This window comes from Amblyomma maculatum, chromosome 9, assembly GCF_055883805.1.
Source record: "Amblyomma maculatum isolate TAMU_Amacu chromosome 9, ASM5588380v1, whole genome shotgun sequence".
In the NCBI taxonomy this organism is placed as follows: domain Eukaryota; kingdom Metazoa; phylum Arthropoda; class Arachnida; order Ixodida; family Ixodidae; genus Amblyomma; species Amblyomma maculatum.
This window is the reverse complement of record NC_139352.1, coordinates 21,720,748-21,733,051: the sequence shown is the minus strand read 5'-3', so window position 1 is coordinate 21,733,051 and position 12,304 is coordinate 21,720,748. Positions and strand designations below refer to the sequence as shown.

The 12,304-nt window shown below is 49.3% G+C and overlaps 1 protein-coding gene across 1 annotated transcript; it reads right to left on the bottom strand.

Moving 5' to 3' along the window:
• Positions 1-1,416: 1,416 nt before the first annotated feature.
• On the bottom strand, positions 1,417-11,252 carry LOC146178570 (ectopic P granules protein 5 homolog). The gene has a single exon (XM_084578381.1). The coding sequence runs from the start codon at positions 10,639-10,641 to the stop codon at positions 3,208-3,210; it is 7,434 nt and encodes a 2,477-aa protein (XP_084434507.1). The 5' UTR covers positions 10,642-11,252; the 3' UTR covers positions 1,417-3,207.
• Positions 11,253-12,304: the final 1,052 nt, after the last annotated feature.

Here is a 12,304-nt window from a genome sequence, read left to right as displayed (position 1 = left end):
AGCCGGCGCATGACAGACCGCCACGCAGAGCCACCACGTTCATCGAAGTCTGTTCAGCTCTCTCATTCCAATCCTGGGAGGAATTGAGTGCTGCGCAACGCGAACCCCGAAATACAGTTCGGCGCCGTAAACCGAGCTGAAGAAGTCGCCGCAAGCCACCTAGCTAATGGCCATGCATGCTCTTCCATTAAGACCCAATAACACTACTCCCGACAATAAATTTTTCTCTCTCTCCCTCTCTCTGTTCAGAGACCAATGTGCTATATTGCCTGGTTGCCTTTACTATATGCACGTATATGTCTCCCGGAATTTTGATGTGTGGCCAAAGTGAGAACTCGCGATGCTGGTGTAACTGTGTATTGACAGGCTGCGGAATGCAATAAAGAAGAAGAAAAAAAAAAAAACGTGGGGCGTGGCACAGCGTAAAGCCTAGCCGTAAAGCGATCGGCTGGGGATCCAATGGATGGAGGTTCGATTCCCAAATGGAGACTAATTTTTTTCTTTTTTAATGAGGAGGCGTCGCATGTCTTAAGCGTTGCTAGGCAACGCCTGCAGAGCTTGGCGAGAAGGCTGCGCAGCTGGCCTTGGCTGTGACGTCACGGCATACGCGAAGCTCCGCTCCGACCCTCGCAGCGAAAAAAGCTTTTCGCTTCAAAAGTTTCCATGCCATAGATCCCAATCAAGAGCCTATCTTTTTTTACTTCTGGACAGGACTTCAAGAACTATTTTGCCAGTCATTCAGGCAGAAAACGCTGTTTTACATGAAAGAGAAGCAATGTTTAACTGCACCCACCTACTACCAGTTCAATCTGTTGCCAAACACAGATACCTAGGCAGTAGTAACCGTAGGTTGCACACTAAAGCGGCCTTCTATCTCTTATTCATCCTACATTTTTTATGTAACGCTCTGGCCCTGTTACTGAAGCATCATTAACAATGTTATGTAGTGACAGTGTCCAAAATAGTATTTTTGCTGCTTGTTGGCTTGAGTGGGTCACATTACAAATAGCGCCAGCATTGCTTTTGCGCCTGTAAGTGCAGTAAGAATCGACTCCTTCATTAACTCAGTCACTGCCAACGTTGAAACTCGCAGAACAGCTTTCGATGTGAAGCCATGGGGTGATATTGAAACACCGGCTGCAACAAAATGTCAGCTATAATGAACTGACTACTATTAAAGCACCAGCTATAGGACACTTCAGTGACAAGTTATAATGATTGGGTAACAGCGTTATTGTGAAGTTACAGGTACCAGCAGTGATTGCAGTGGTACATGTTCTGGTTAAAAAGGGCGGTATCGAATTTCGTCTACGTCAATCCAATCAATCGGCCGTTAATTTTTTAATGTGCACCTGCATGTTTACAAAGTCCCAAGACAGGGTTTCATGTGAAGACACCACAGTTCCAACTGGAATGCTTAAACATTGTTTATTATCGAAAAGCACGACATCACAGGTGCACATTTATGACTTTCACGTTTATACATTTTCACGGCGCCAGTCACGTGTGTGGGCAAATCACTGCCTGCAGTAGCCCAGCCACACTAGTGAACTGGAACCTTCATTTTTGAAATCTGAAGGTTTCAAACGCAAAATATACAACGGCAGTTTGGACTATATAAAAAACAGCAAAAACAAACTGGCTTCTCTAAAAGTAAGCGCAGCCTGTCAGAATCATTCACACAACTCCCATATAGCACTGCAACAGTAGGTCTGATAAGGCCCCTTTTGGAAAACCAACGATATCACTTTGAGCTGCCTAATCGCACAAATGACATCTTAGACATGCACCTTTAAAACAAGTTTTCCTAAGGCATCTCAAATGTAGTGCTCACAACCAGGAACTAATGATGGAAGACTAGGGCTGTTTTTGATCAGAAGGCGAGACTAGCAATGCCACTAGGTTATAGTTTTGATCACAGTTAAGCTTCCACACAGACAGCTGCTTGGTACAAGTATAGATACTATCAGCATGAGCTTCTAGATATTTAAGGACACTTGGGCTGAGCACTTTTTTGGTCTTAACAAACACTGTAACCTCATCATCCTCGATACAGATACTAGATGTATCATGAAAGGACACACCAGTGACAAAGATCAGCAGCCATAGGCCAAGAACACTATGGCTGTCCAATGCTTACAGTGCTTAAGAAGGCAATGACAAAAAAAGCACACCAAAAAAATGAGTCAAGAAGTCATGGCTATGCATTTTTAAGCTTTCACCATAACTATAGGCCTGCAGAACGCCGCTACACTGAAGGATACCTCAAGTAATGTGTAAAGACAAGTTGTTCTAGAGTATAAACTTGGTTATTTAGCACACACATACCTTTTGCAGCAAAATAAGGCACTCTATATATATTGTTCATGGCTTTATCAAAGGAAAGGCAATATGGTTAAGTCTGGGAAATGACTGCTTGTGATCAGCAGAGTAAAGTTGTAATCTCTATCATAACTGAAAGCAAAAGAAAAAGTATAAAAGCTGCAGCATAGCAAAATAATATCTTGGTGAACATACACTTCTCGCTTAATAACAAGTAAAAATGGATGGTCATGCAGTGAAAAAAAAAAAAAATCAAGTAAAAGGTGTCCCACTGACTGTACACACTGCTCAAGCACAGATCAATTTGTCAAGCATCTAAAGCAGAGCATCAGTTTGGCTGTCAAGCATACGTATGCCTTGTGTGCAAAATACAGCACCATCGGTAAGCTTGCTGACCGCTTTACTAAAACAAAGGGAAGACAACATGAATAATACTGCGTGACAAGCACACTTTGAGTGCATTTGTGCAAAGTACATAAAACAGATGGAGGCAAAACGAAGTGGCGTCCGTGTGCTGTGCGATGTCAGCGCACGTTAAAGATCCCCAGATGGTCGAAATTACTCCCTAGACCTCCACTACGGCCCCTCTTTCTCTCTTTCCACTTTCCTTCCCACCCTTCTCCCTTCCCTTATGGCGTGGTTCGGGTGTCCACAGAGCAAGTGTGACAGTTACTGCGCCTTTCCCTTCCTGTGAACCAATTATTATTATATGAGTGAGAAAATAAAACGAGTAAAAACGTTATATATGCTAAGCTAGGCAAAATAAAATCTCTATGAACATGAACACATATCTAAAAGCAAGTAAAAGATTGGCAGTTACTGCAAAAACATTTGAGACGAAGGTATGTGACCTAACTCCACAGTGGACAGTACACACAATACAGCTCAGTTTGTCATGTGACTTGACTCAACATTAGCAGGCAATGCCACGAGTTTCCAGTGACTGAGAACTCGCAGATATGCCTTATCACGGTAAAAAAGATCAGCTAGTTTATGAATGAGATGCACGCTGTCCCTAAGCGTACTTGCACAATGCCCTTGCACAATGCCCAGGACTTCTTTCACCTCCTGTGAGATGGACGAGTATGCTTTGTTGGCTTCCACGGCTTGCAGCCGAGAAAGCACCTGGCTTGCCAATGCTTTACTGTCCTCGCCAATTTGAGCAGCCACAAATGCAGACACAGCACGGCAGCAGACTCTGAAACCAGGAGATGATGGCGACCGGCGTCCCATGCCCAGTGCTCCGAGCAGGCCACCCGTCTCACGGTCTTCACCCAAGGTGGCCAGAGTTGAGCAGAACTCAGCCAAAAGTTGGCGGACTGCTTGCTGACAGCCACCAAATTCGAGTTGGCGCTGGCATAGGATCAGGAACTTGGCCCACAGCAACAGGAGTTTGGGTTCAACCTCCCCGCTGGCACAACCAGGGGTGCAACCTCGGGACACCCACCCAGAAAGCTGGTCCAAAACACCACGCTCATCTTCAGGGCAACGACATTGGGGCAGACAGTGCAGCACATAGCACAGCTCGGTAAGGTGCCCCGCTTGACAGGCACACTGCTTCTGGAAGTCGGCCAGCGTCAACTCAGGAATCCTAAACACGGCAGCTGCCTGGTGCCAGCCGCCATCATCCGCTGCTGACGCTCGCAGGAAAGCCACAAGACAGGCCTCGGTCACGCGCACAAGATGAGGCATCGAAGCCACGTTGACGCAAGCAGCTGCCAGCACTGTCAGCAGGATTGGATGCCCCGGCCGCGCATCGAGCCAGGGCAGCAGACCTTTGAGCAAAGCCTGCGCTTGTGGGCTGTCTTCGTGGCAGCTGTCTAAGAGTGACAAAGCACGGCCCAGGAGAGCCACGGGGCCCTGCACCGACTGACAACGATCCAGCAACTGGGGCAGCAGCCGAGCGACGTCGTTAGCATCAGCTATGTCGAGAGCCGAGCTGTATAGTCCCGTGAGTGTGCTGACAAATGCATGCTGCTTGTGTGGATCCCCAGTCTGACTTGGAAGCATGCATGAAATGGCAGCCACAAACTCCAGAACCACCGCATCAGTTCCAGTCTGTTGCTTGAGCAGCTTGTGCACGTCGCAGCTGTTGGCAAACACCTTTTGAAGGCGCCAGACGAGTTCCACAGGAAGTGGGCTCCAATCCAGCTTGCAAAGGGGCCCAAGGGCAGTCGATACAAATGTAGCCATGTCTGGCCGCCATGCAAGGCCCAGAACAAGTTCGGCGAAGGATGAGTAATAGTCAACGCGAAGATCGGGTGCAATTTGCCGAGCACTCAACAGACATGAGTGCCAAGGCACTTTCTCGAAAACTTGCACTAGGAAAGACAAGTGACCGGAATACTTTTCCACCAAGAGCTTGCAGGCAAGCCTCACATCATCTGGAGAAGGCGAAAACTGCAACCATGGCAACTTGCACAGGGCAGTTTGAATGGAGTCTGCAATGTACTGTGGTGGGCTGGTCCACACATACTTGACGAAATAGTGCTGCCACACTAGAGACATGACATTAATGTTCCACGCGCCGTAGCAGCAACGGTGGAAGAAGGAGAGTGCGCCGACGAGAGAATCAGCCATCTGGGAAACTTCACCAGCATTTTCTGGCAGCCATGGAGCACACGAACTTGTGCCTTCAGCTAATTCTAGCCAGGGCCCATAGAACTGTAGCACACTGGTGGCAGCCTCTTTGAGGTCATCCTTAGGTGACTTAACCTTCTCCCATAAGTAGCAGTGTGCGACAAGACTGAAGAAACAGGACAATGTACCCAAGTACGGTCTCATTCTGCTATAAAGGCCATCCTTAGTCGCGGAAGCATTGGATGCTCGCAGTGTCGTGAAATGGGCTGTGACGGCATCCAAAGTTCCCGTTACTTCTTCCAGTGACAAGATGTGCTGGTGCTTCGCATACTCTTCATCGTGTGCCTGTGCTGCACTGTCAGGCATGCAGTAACCCAGTGCTCGCAGGAATGTGCCCCAAGTGGCTACAGGTATTGAGCAGGATGATGAGCCCTTCAGTAAAATGTCAAGCGTGAATGCATAATGCTGAGGGAAGTTGTATAGCACCAGACAGTGCAAATGAGAATGGAAGAGCTCGACCAGAGGCAGCAACGGTTCCCCTGGATGAACGCCACATTTGCACAAAGCTTCTCCAGCAGCCCTGAGCAGCTGTTTTCGTACAGATTGACTTCGCACATGGCTTTTCAGCCAACTTGTGAGGGCAAACTTCGACAGCAGTACAAAGACGACGGCATAAAGGTTTGGGACAATACGAGAACTGACGGACTGGTACATGGCTGCGTACTGCTCGTCGTCCGCAGCTGCAGGAGTGAAGAAGGGGGCCACGTGACTTGCAACACTTGGGTCTCTGAGCATCACTCGTAGCACAGGTAAGCATTGGTTGGCTCTGTTGGACACAAACTCTTCTCCCACCATGTCCAAACAAAGAGTCAGGAACTGCCGTGTGGGAGCATAGTCTGTCATCCCTTTGTGCAACACTTGAACCAGGTCGAAGAACACCTCACTCCCAAGAACCTGCAGTGCATCCCTGTCAGCAGGTGAAGCCTGTTGGTGCCTTTGTACCAAATGGGTGAGGCATGCCTCCAGATGAACAAAAGCGCAGCAGCTAGCATGCGGTGGCTCTGTAACAGTTGCAAGCCACTCCGTCCGGTTCCGCTTTATCTTCAGCAGAACACTTGGATTTTGGTGAGCCTCAAAGAAATTTAGCTTCACGCGAATGCCACCTTTGCATTCACTACCACAGTAGAGAGTCCGGCTCACAGATGCTGAAACGTTCTTGTATAGCACTGGCAGCAGTTGCTCACGATGTTCACTATCCAGGGTTGTCAGCCTTTCCAACTGATAAGTAACTGTACTTGCTTGGTCCTGTAACTTACGCAGCTGAGATGAAACCAGATTCCGCACTTCCGTTGCAATCACTGGCAAAGGTGGGATGACCGGCTTCATGGTAGGCACTCTAGGGGCTGATACTGGATTCTCGTACACCTTGAAACGAGATATCACATGCGTTTCAGAAGCTTGCACCGTGCTCTGCTGCTCGTTCACACATTGGTTGGAAGCAAGCGAACCCTCATGGAGTTCCATGTCTCTCAGTTGGCGCTTCCAAGTCTCCACGGGCACAAGGTGATGCCAAAGCTGCCCAGTGCCTTGAATGGTGGCACAAAGTTCGGTGGGACTGTACTGTGGTGGCAAAGTGCTGATGTCCCTGCCAGAGCTTAGAAGGCTGCGACTCTCCTCCAGCCATAGTCTAAAGCTGCGATATCTTACAAGCAGCCTTTCACACAAATCTTTTGCTGCTCCTTTCTTCTCTGTACCTGAACAAAGCAGGGAAAAATGCTTCTCCAGCTCAACCAGCCGCTGCTTTACCTTCTTAAGCAAAGATGAATAGCTGCCCCACTCAAATAAGCGCGGACCTGCACTGACACCATCGGGACAGAGTTGAAGGTATAGTGAAAGAAACTGTTGCCATATAAGAATCAAGGCTGGGTGGTCAGCGTCAGTGAGCACAGCTTGGTGAGCCCAGCGGTACAGCAAAAGAACATTGAGGGGCGCCTGCATGGCTTTCTTTGCTTCAGCCAAGCCCCGAGTGGACCGCGTTACAACACCAAGAACGGCTGTCCAAGCAGCAGTGACGGCAGGCAGCCGAGCTTCGGCAATCATTCCGGCAAAGGCAAACCATGGAAACTCTGGTTCGGACTGAAAAGGTACCATTGCCGGCCAGGTCTTCATGGATTGTGGTCCTGAAGGCATAGCTCTGCTGGCAAGCTGTTCGGTGAGCAGTGTCAGCATACTTTCAAGGCAGTCTCCCTCAAAGTGTGCCAGCTGCACCAAGGTGTCAAGAAGGTACATGACGTCCCACTTGCCCTTGGCTTTGTGTGCTGCCCTGAGCATAGGAACATCTGGAAGACTGCAAAGCAACGAAACCCAAAGCCTAATAGGAAGTGATGGAAAGCCCCAGCACTTGGCTTGCTGAACGTGTCTAGCCATTGTAGCAGCAAGCAGCTTAAGCACACCACACTCCGATTCCAAACTAGTGTGCCACATCGATGTTGCCTGGGGGCTACTGTCTGCAAGAATGATCTTCTGAAGGTCAGCCAGAAACTGCTGGTTGGTTATGAGCATCTCCTGTCGCATGTAGAAAAGCGGAAGAATATTGCTCACACACTTTATGGCTGCACCATACTGCTTGTTAAGTACCAGGGTTGAGATACCCTTGAAGCCAGCAATGTTCAATTCCTCTCGGTAGTGGCCTGCTGTTCCAATGGAAAGCGACAAGAAGATAGCACATGGGACACGAGCCTCACTAGCCTTCCAGACTGATTTGAGCCACTCATACTCTTGAAGATTTGGTGCAATGCCCCAAGGTGGGTTTTCGTCAACGACAAGGCTCAGCTGGGCTTGATGGTTAGTATCAAAAGCATGTAGCCTCAGCTTAAAAAGGATGTTCCAGAGCCAGGCAACAAAATTTGCAGGCGTCACTGCCTTGTAAGTACCTGCGACCATATGATGAGAGTAGCGGGCTTGCTTGTCAACATAGCCGGCACACAACTTTTCATAGGCCTCAAGCAGCAATACTCCCAGAAACTGGTGGAGGCTACGTTCCAGGAAGAGCTGACCTTGCTCAGTGATGCCATAGTTGAGATGGTCGATCATAAGCCGAGCCAAAAAGCTCTGAGGCGAGTCCAGTGGGTAGTAGAGCAGGAAGTGGGCTATAATGTCCAGGTCTTCTTTGTCGGGCTTCCAGAGATGCAGCGGCATCATCTGCATCAAGTGACAAGACATTGTGCCTAATGCCATCATATTGTCTTCAACAGCATCCAAGAGCACTGACACCAAGCATGGTTGCTTTTGTGCAAGAGACGCCAACAAACCTCTTCCCTCATTGGCAAGCGCTCCTCTAAAATTCGGGTTCAGATATGCAACCTCAAAAATTTCAAGAGCAATGATGTGGGTGAGTGCAGGGCCATCTGCCAGGTTGGCGAGGGCCGTCAACATGAAAAGGACGTTCGACTGTGGCGTGTTGCTCAGCACTTCTTCAAAAGAGAGCCAGTGGCTTTCACAGAGTACCTCCTTGCAAATGTCTGCGGGTGGCAACTGAACTTGCTGCTCTTTTTCCTGATGCCTGTTGTGGAGGACCCAAATTAAGTGCCACCGCATGGCTTTAGACACCGAAGCGTACGGAAGGTTGGCCATGAACTGCCATGTTCCAGTGTCCCGAGAGAAAAAGATGGTGTTGACTGCTCGCAAAAAAAAGTGATCGTACTCAACCTGGAGACGTGTCGGAATAGCAGTGTCAGTCTTACCGCATGCCAGTTGGAACGCTGACCAGTGGTTAGATACATAGTGAACTGTCTGATGAATCAGGCGGCTGATTGTCTTGGTTAGCCGCTTGTATGAGAGACTGTCGTACCTCTTCAGTCCAGAGCCAAGGGTGGCTACCAGGTGCGATGCCACTGCAATCACCTTCAGAACATCTAGTTCAGGCAACCCTTTTGCATCGGAATTTTCAGACAACCCAGATAAAAGATTCCAGATACCAGAAAGAGGTACCTGATTCATTAAAGCTACAATGTCATCTTCACAGTTCAGCTCTTTGCGCAGTACCTGGCCAGCAGATGTCACAGAGGCACTTTGAACAGGTTGAACTGGCGACAGAATTGTAGCTAAGGCTGCTAGGGTATAGTCCACCTGGAAACATCTCACGCCAACTTTGAGGTTACAGTTTGGTGATGGACTGGGTATTTGAACTAAGCCTACGGCCCACTTATGAAGCCCTGGCGGACACCACAGCACATGATTCAGCAGGAAGAAGTGATCGGCCAGGGATGCTACACGTAGTAGCAAACTGGAGAGCATACACACCCATGACTGCACTTCGCTCACAAAAACTTCATCCTTCACTCTTTTGCGTAGGAAAGAAAAAAGGACACTGATGCACGACTTCAGCTCAGAAATATGGTCACTCGATTGTGGGTTTGTTTGAAAGTTGACAGGTGAATTGTTTTTAAGGTGCCTGAACGGACCCCCATCAAAGACCAGCTGGAAGTAGTAATCGATTTGGATTCGAAAGGTGTTGACATTGTGCATGTGCACCACATGCTTCTCCCTAAGCAGCCGAAGGAGTTTATCAGAGGCTGAAGCCATGAGAGAGACCGCACGGCCATTGTATTCCGCTCTCTCAAAACAATGTGTTGCTGTGACCTCTCTGTCGTCTTTGCACCTTGCTACCCTCGTAACAGAGGCTGATACAAGGTCCCACGTGCGAGCCTCAAGTTGTACAATCTGTTCTTGCAAACTATTCAATAAGCCAGTAGATTCAGTAAGTAGTTCTCTGGATCGTAAGTAGCTCGCTAGCAAGACATACAGATTGTGATGGTTCAGGTTACTCTCCTCGTTAAGGCTGACAAACTCAGACACCATGGATTCCCTCTGCTTCAACCATGCACATTCATATAGCCCAAGTGTTTGGTCTTCTGTCAACGGCTGCACTAAAGTTCGATTGCCGAAGACAGTTGAAAGTTCTGAATGCAGCCTGCCAATATCCTTGCTTCGACTCAGGACATCAAAGCCACAAAGTGTAGCCGCCGAAGATACATAGTTTGCGGCCTCTGAATGTGGTGTTTCCGCAGGGCATTCCGGACAAGTCGGGAAAACATACGCGTCTTCGTCGGCACATAGGTCTGCAGGAGCAGTCGGCAGTACATGAAGAGGAACTGCTGGGAATGTTTCCTGAAGTCGCGTAGTTTCGATTTTGGCCGGGAAGCTGTCACCTTTGGGATCACAGGCCGTTTCTACTGGAGCTGTTGGCAATTCGGGAGCACAGATCAGTCCTGTCAGCGTCAAATTAATCGCTTGCGGATAGTTGTTATCGTACGGCTCATCGCTAGTATCAAGCGGTGCACTTGGTAGTCCGGGTGCGACTGTAGCCGAGATCACATGCGCATCCATAACTTGCGAGGTATTCGCCTCTTCCCAGCGCCTACCACTGCTTGGTTCACCCTGGTCGGACAGTGAGAAAGAACTGTAGGGTGGCACATCGCTGTCATCTGAACGCGCCAGCGCAGGCACAGTTTCAGGAACATGATGAAGTGACTCACTCTCGTTATCGTCGATGGTCGCGGCGGCCGCGGGTTGAACGGGTGCGCTCGTCTTGTCACACGCTTGCCTTGCAACGCCTGCACTGCCCGCGCTTTCAGAAGGCCTTCGGCCAACTTCATTTGCAGTAGGCTGGCACGGATCGCAAGGCACGGCCGATGTAGCACGTTCCTTTTTCCGCGCCTTCACTTTCACCGCCTCCATGCTTGCATGCCAGCACCGTTCGCGCGTCTGTTGTTGAGCTGCAACTTGATAAGGCGCCCCCTCGGCCTTGTCGAGCTTGCTGCTCAGCTGGCATTGCCAAGGGATTGCTTTCCGGTTATGAAAAACACAACTTCCGGCTCAACGGCGGCTCTAGTTTCGCAGCCACTGTAGCGGCGATCTAGCTGTTTCATCAAAACTAACTCTTACTCTTAACTTAAAACTCTTAAATTAATCGCGCATGGCTCGATGTAGCGTTGCCGTACCGGTCCAAAACGGCCAGCGAGCTCGGTACCGCACCTGATCGCGCCCTCCGGAGTTCTTCCAACATTTTCAGGAGCGCTGATCGCGTTGCAGCACCCTCAAAATCGTAAGCGCTTTCAGATATCGGTGACGTCGACCTCATGTCTCGGGTAGCCTGAGCACGAAGTCACATACGCCGCTTGCCTTATCAAAGCGTCCAAAGCACGCATAGGGCGTCATCGCGCTTTCTAGCTCTGTAATGGCGCTCACTTACGTGCTTTACGCGGGATGGCATGCGAAATATTTGGAGGCTGCAAAAGAACTTGCAGCTAGCTGACCCAAAGCTATCCCATGGATACCCTTGAACTTGCGGCCGCACACACACACGGCTGTATAGCCCGCAGAGCCTCCCTTCCGCGACTTTGGCTTCGCCACCTTGCATTCGGAGGAAGAGCTGGCAAGAGCAGCAGCACTCGGCGGAGTTCGATGAACAACACTTGGCGCGTCAGATACAGAAGTAGATGAAAACGGAATCTCAACGCTGATTACTGAATGCGCAGATTAAAAAGAGCGATGCATTCAGAACCAGCCCTAAAACATCGCCACGCTTTAGCTGATGATATGATAGAGAGAACGTTGTATTCGAGTAGCCTTGGGCAAATATAGCGAGTTCATTTGCAACATCACGAGCCGTATTGCGCAATGTTCACATCACAAACCTGTCACAAAATGGTTAATTAGTCGCGTTGCTAACGGTCGACTCCTGATGCAACTGGAGTTGCAAAGGTTGCGATGGGATGGTAGTAACCTCACCATAACGACGCCGTAAAAGTGCGGCGTTAAGAAAGCGGTGTGCGCGACTTATTCTGACAGTGCAGCAGAAAGTAAACTGTAATTGTTTAACGGAATAACGTGGGTGGTTTCCTCAGTCCAGGATACCATTGGCTTGGGCTGCCTCCCGGGCCCTAGTGAGCAGGCTGCGCTGCTCAGAGAGACCCGTGTGGGCCATCTCTGCCTCCCACTCCGCTTGGCTGAGTGGTCGAGCTTTATATTTCTCTAATTGCTCTATGCAGTTCCATATCATGTGAAGGATGTTCGAGGCTTTACCGCATGCAGTGCATGTGTTATTTTTGAATTTTTCGGGCCAGATTTTGTGGCACTTTGCTAGGTTTGGGAATGTCCTAGCCTGTATGTTCCTCCAAGTTACTGCCTCCTGCAGTCTTTGTGTGGTTCTGTGTATCGTTTTCTTCCTAATTTGAAGTATTGAATTAGTTCCCAAAGGCTCTGGGGCAGCTGGCGCAGGTGCCCGGAAAGTATGCCCTCGGGCTATCCTGTCGGCAGCCTCGTTGCCGTCTATTCCCTCATATGCCGGTATCCACAGGATTGTGTGCTTCATGTTGCCAGTCTTTTTTTCCTGCTCCAT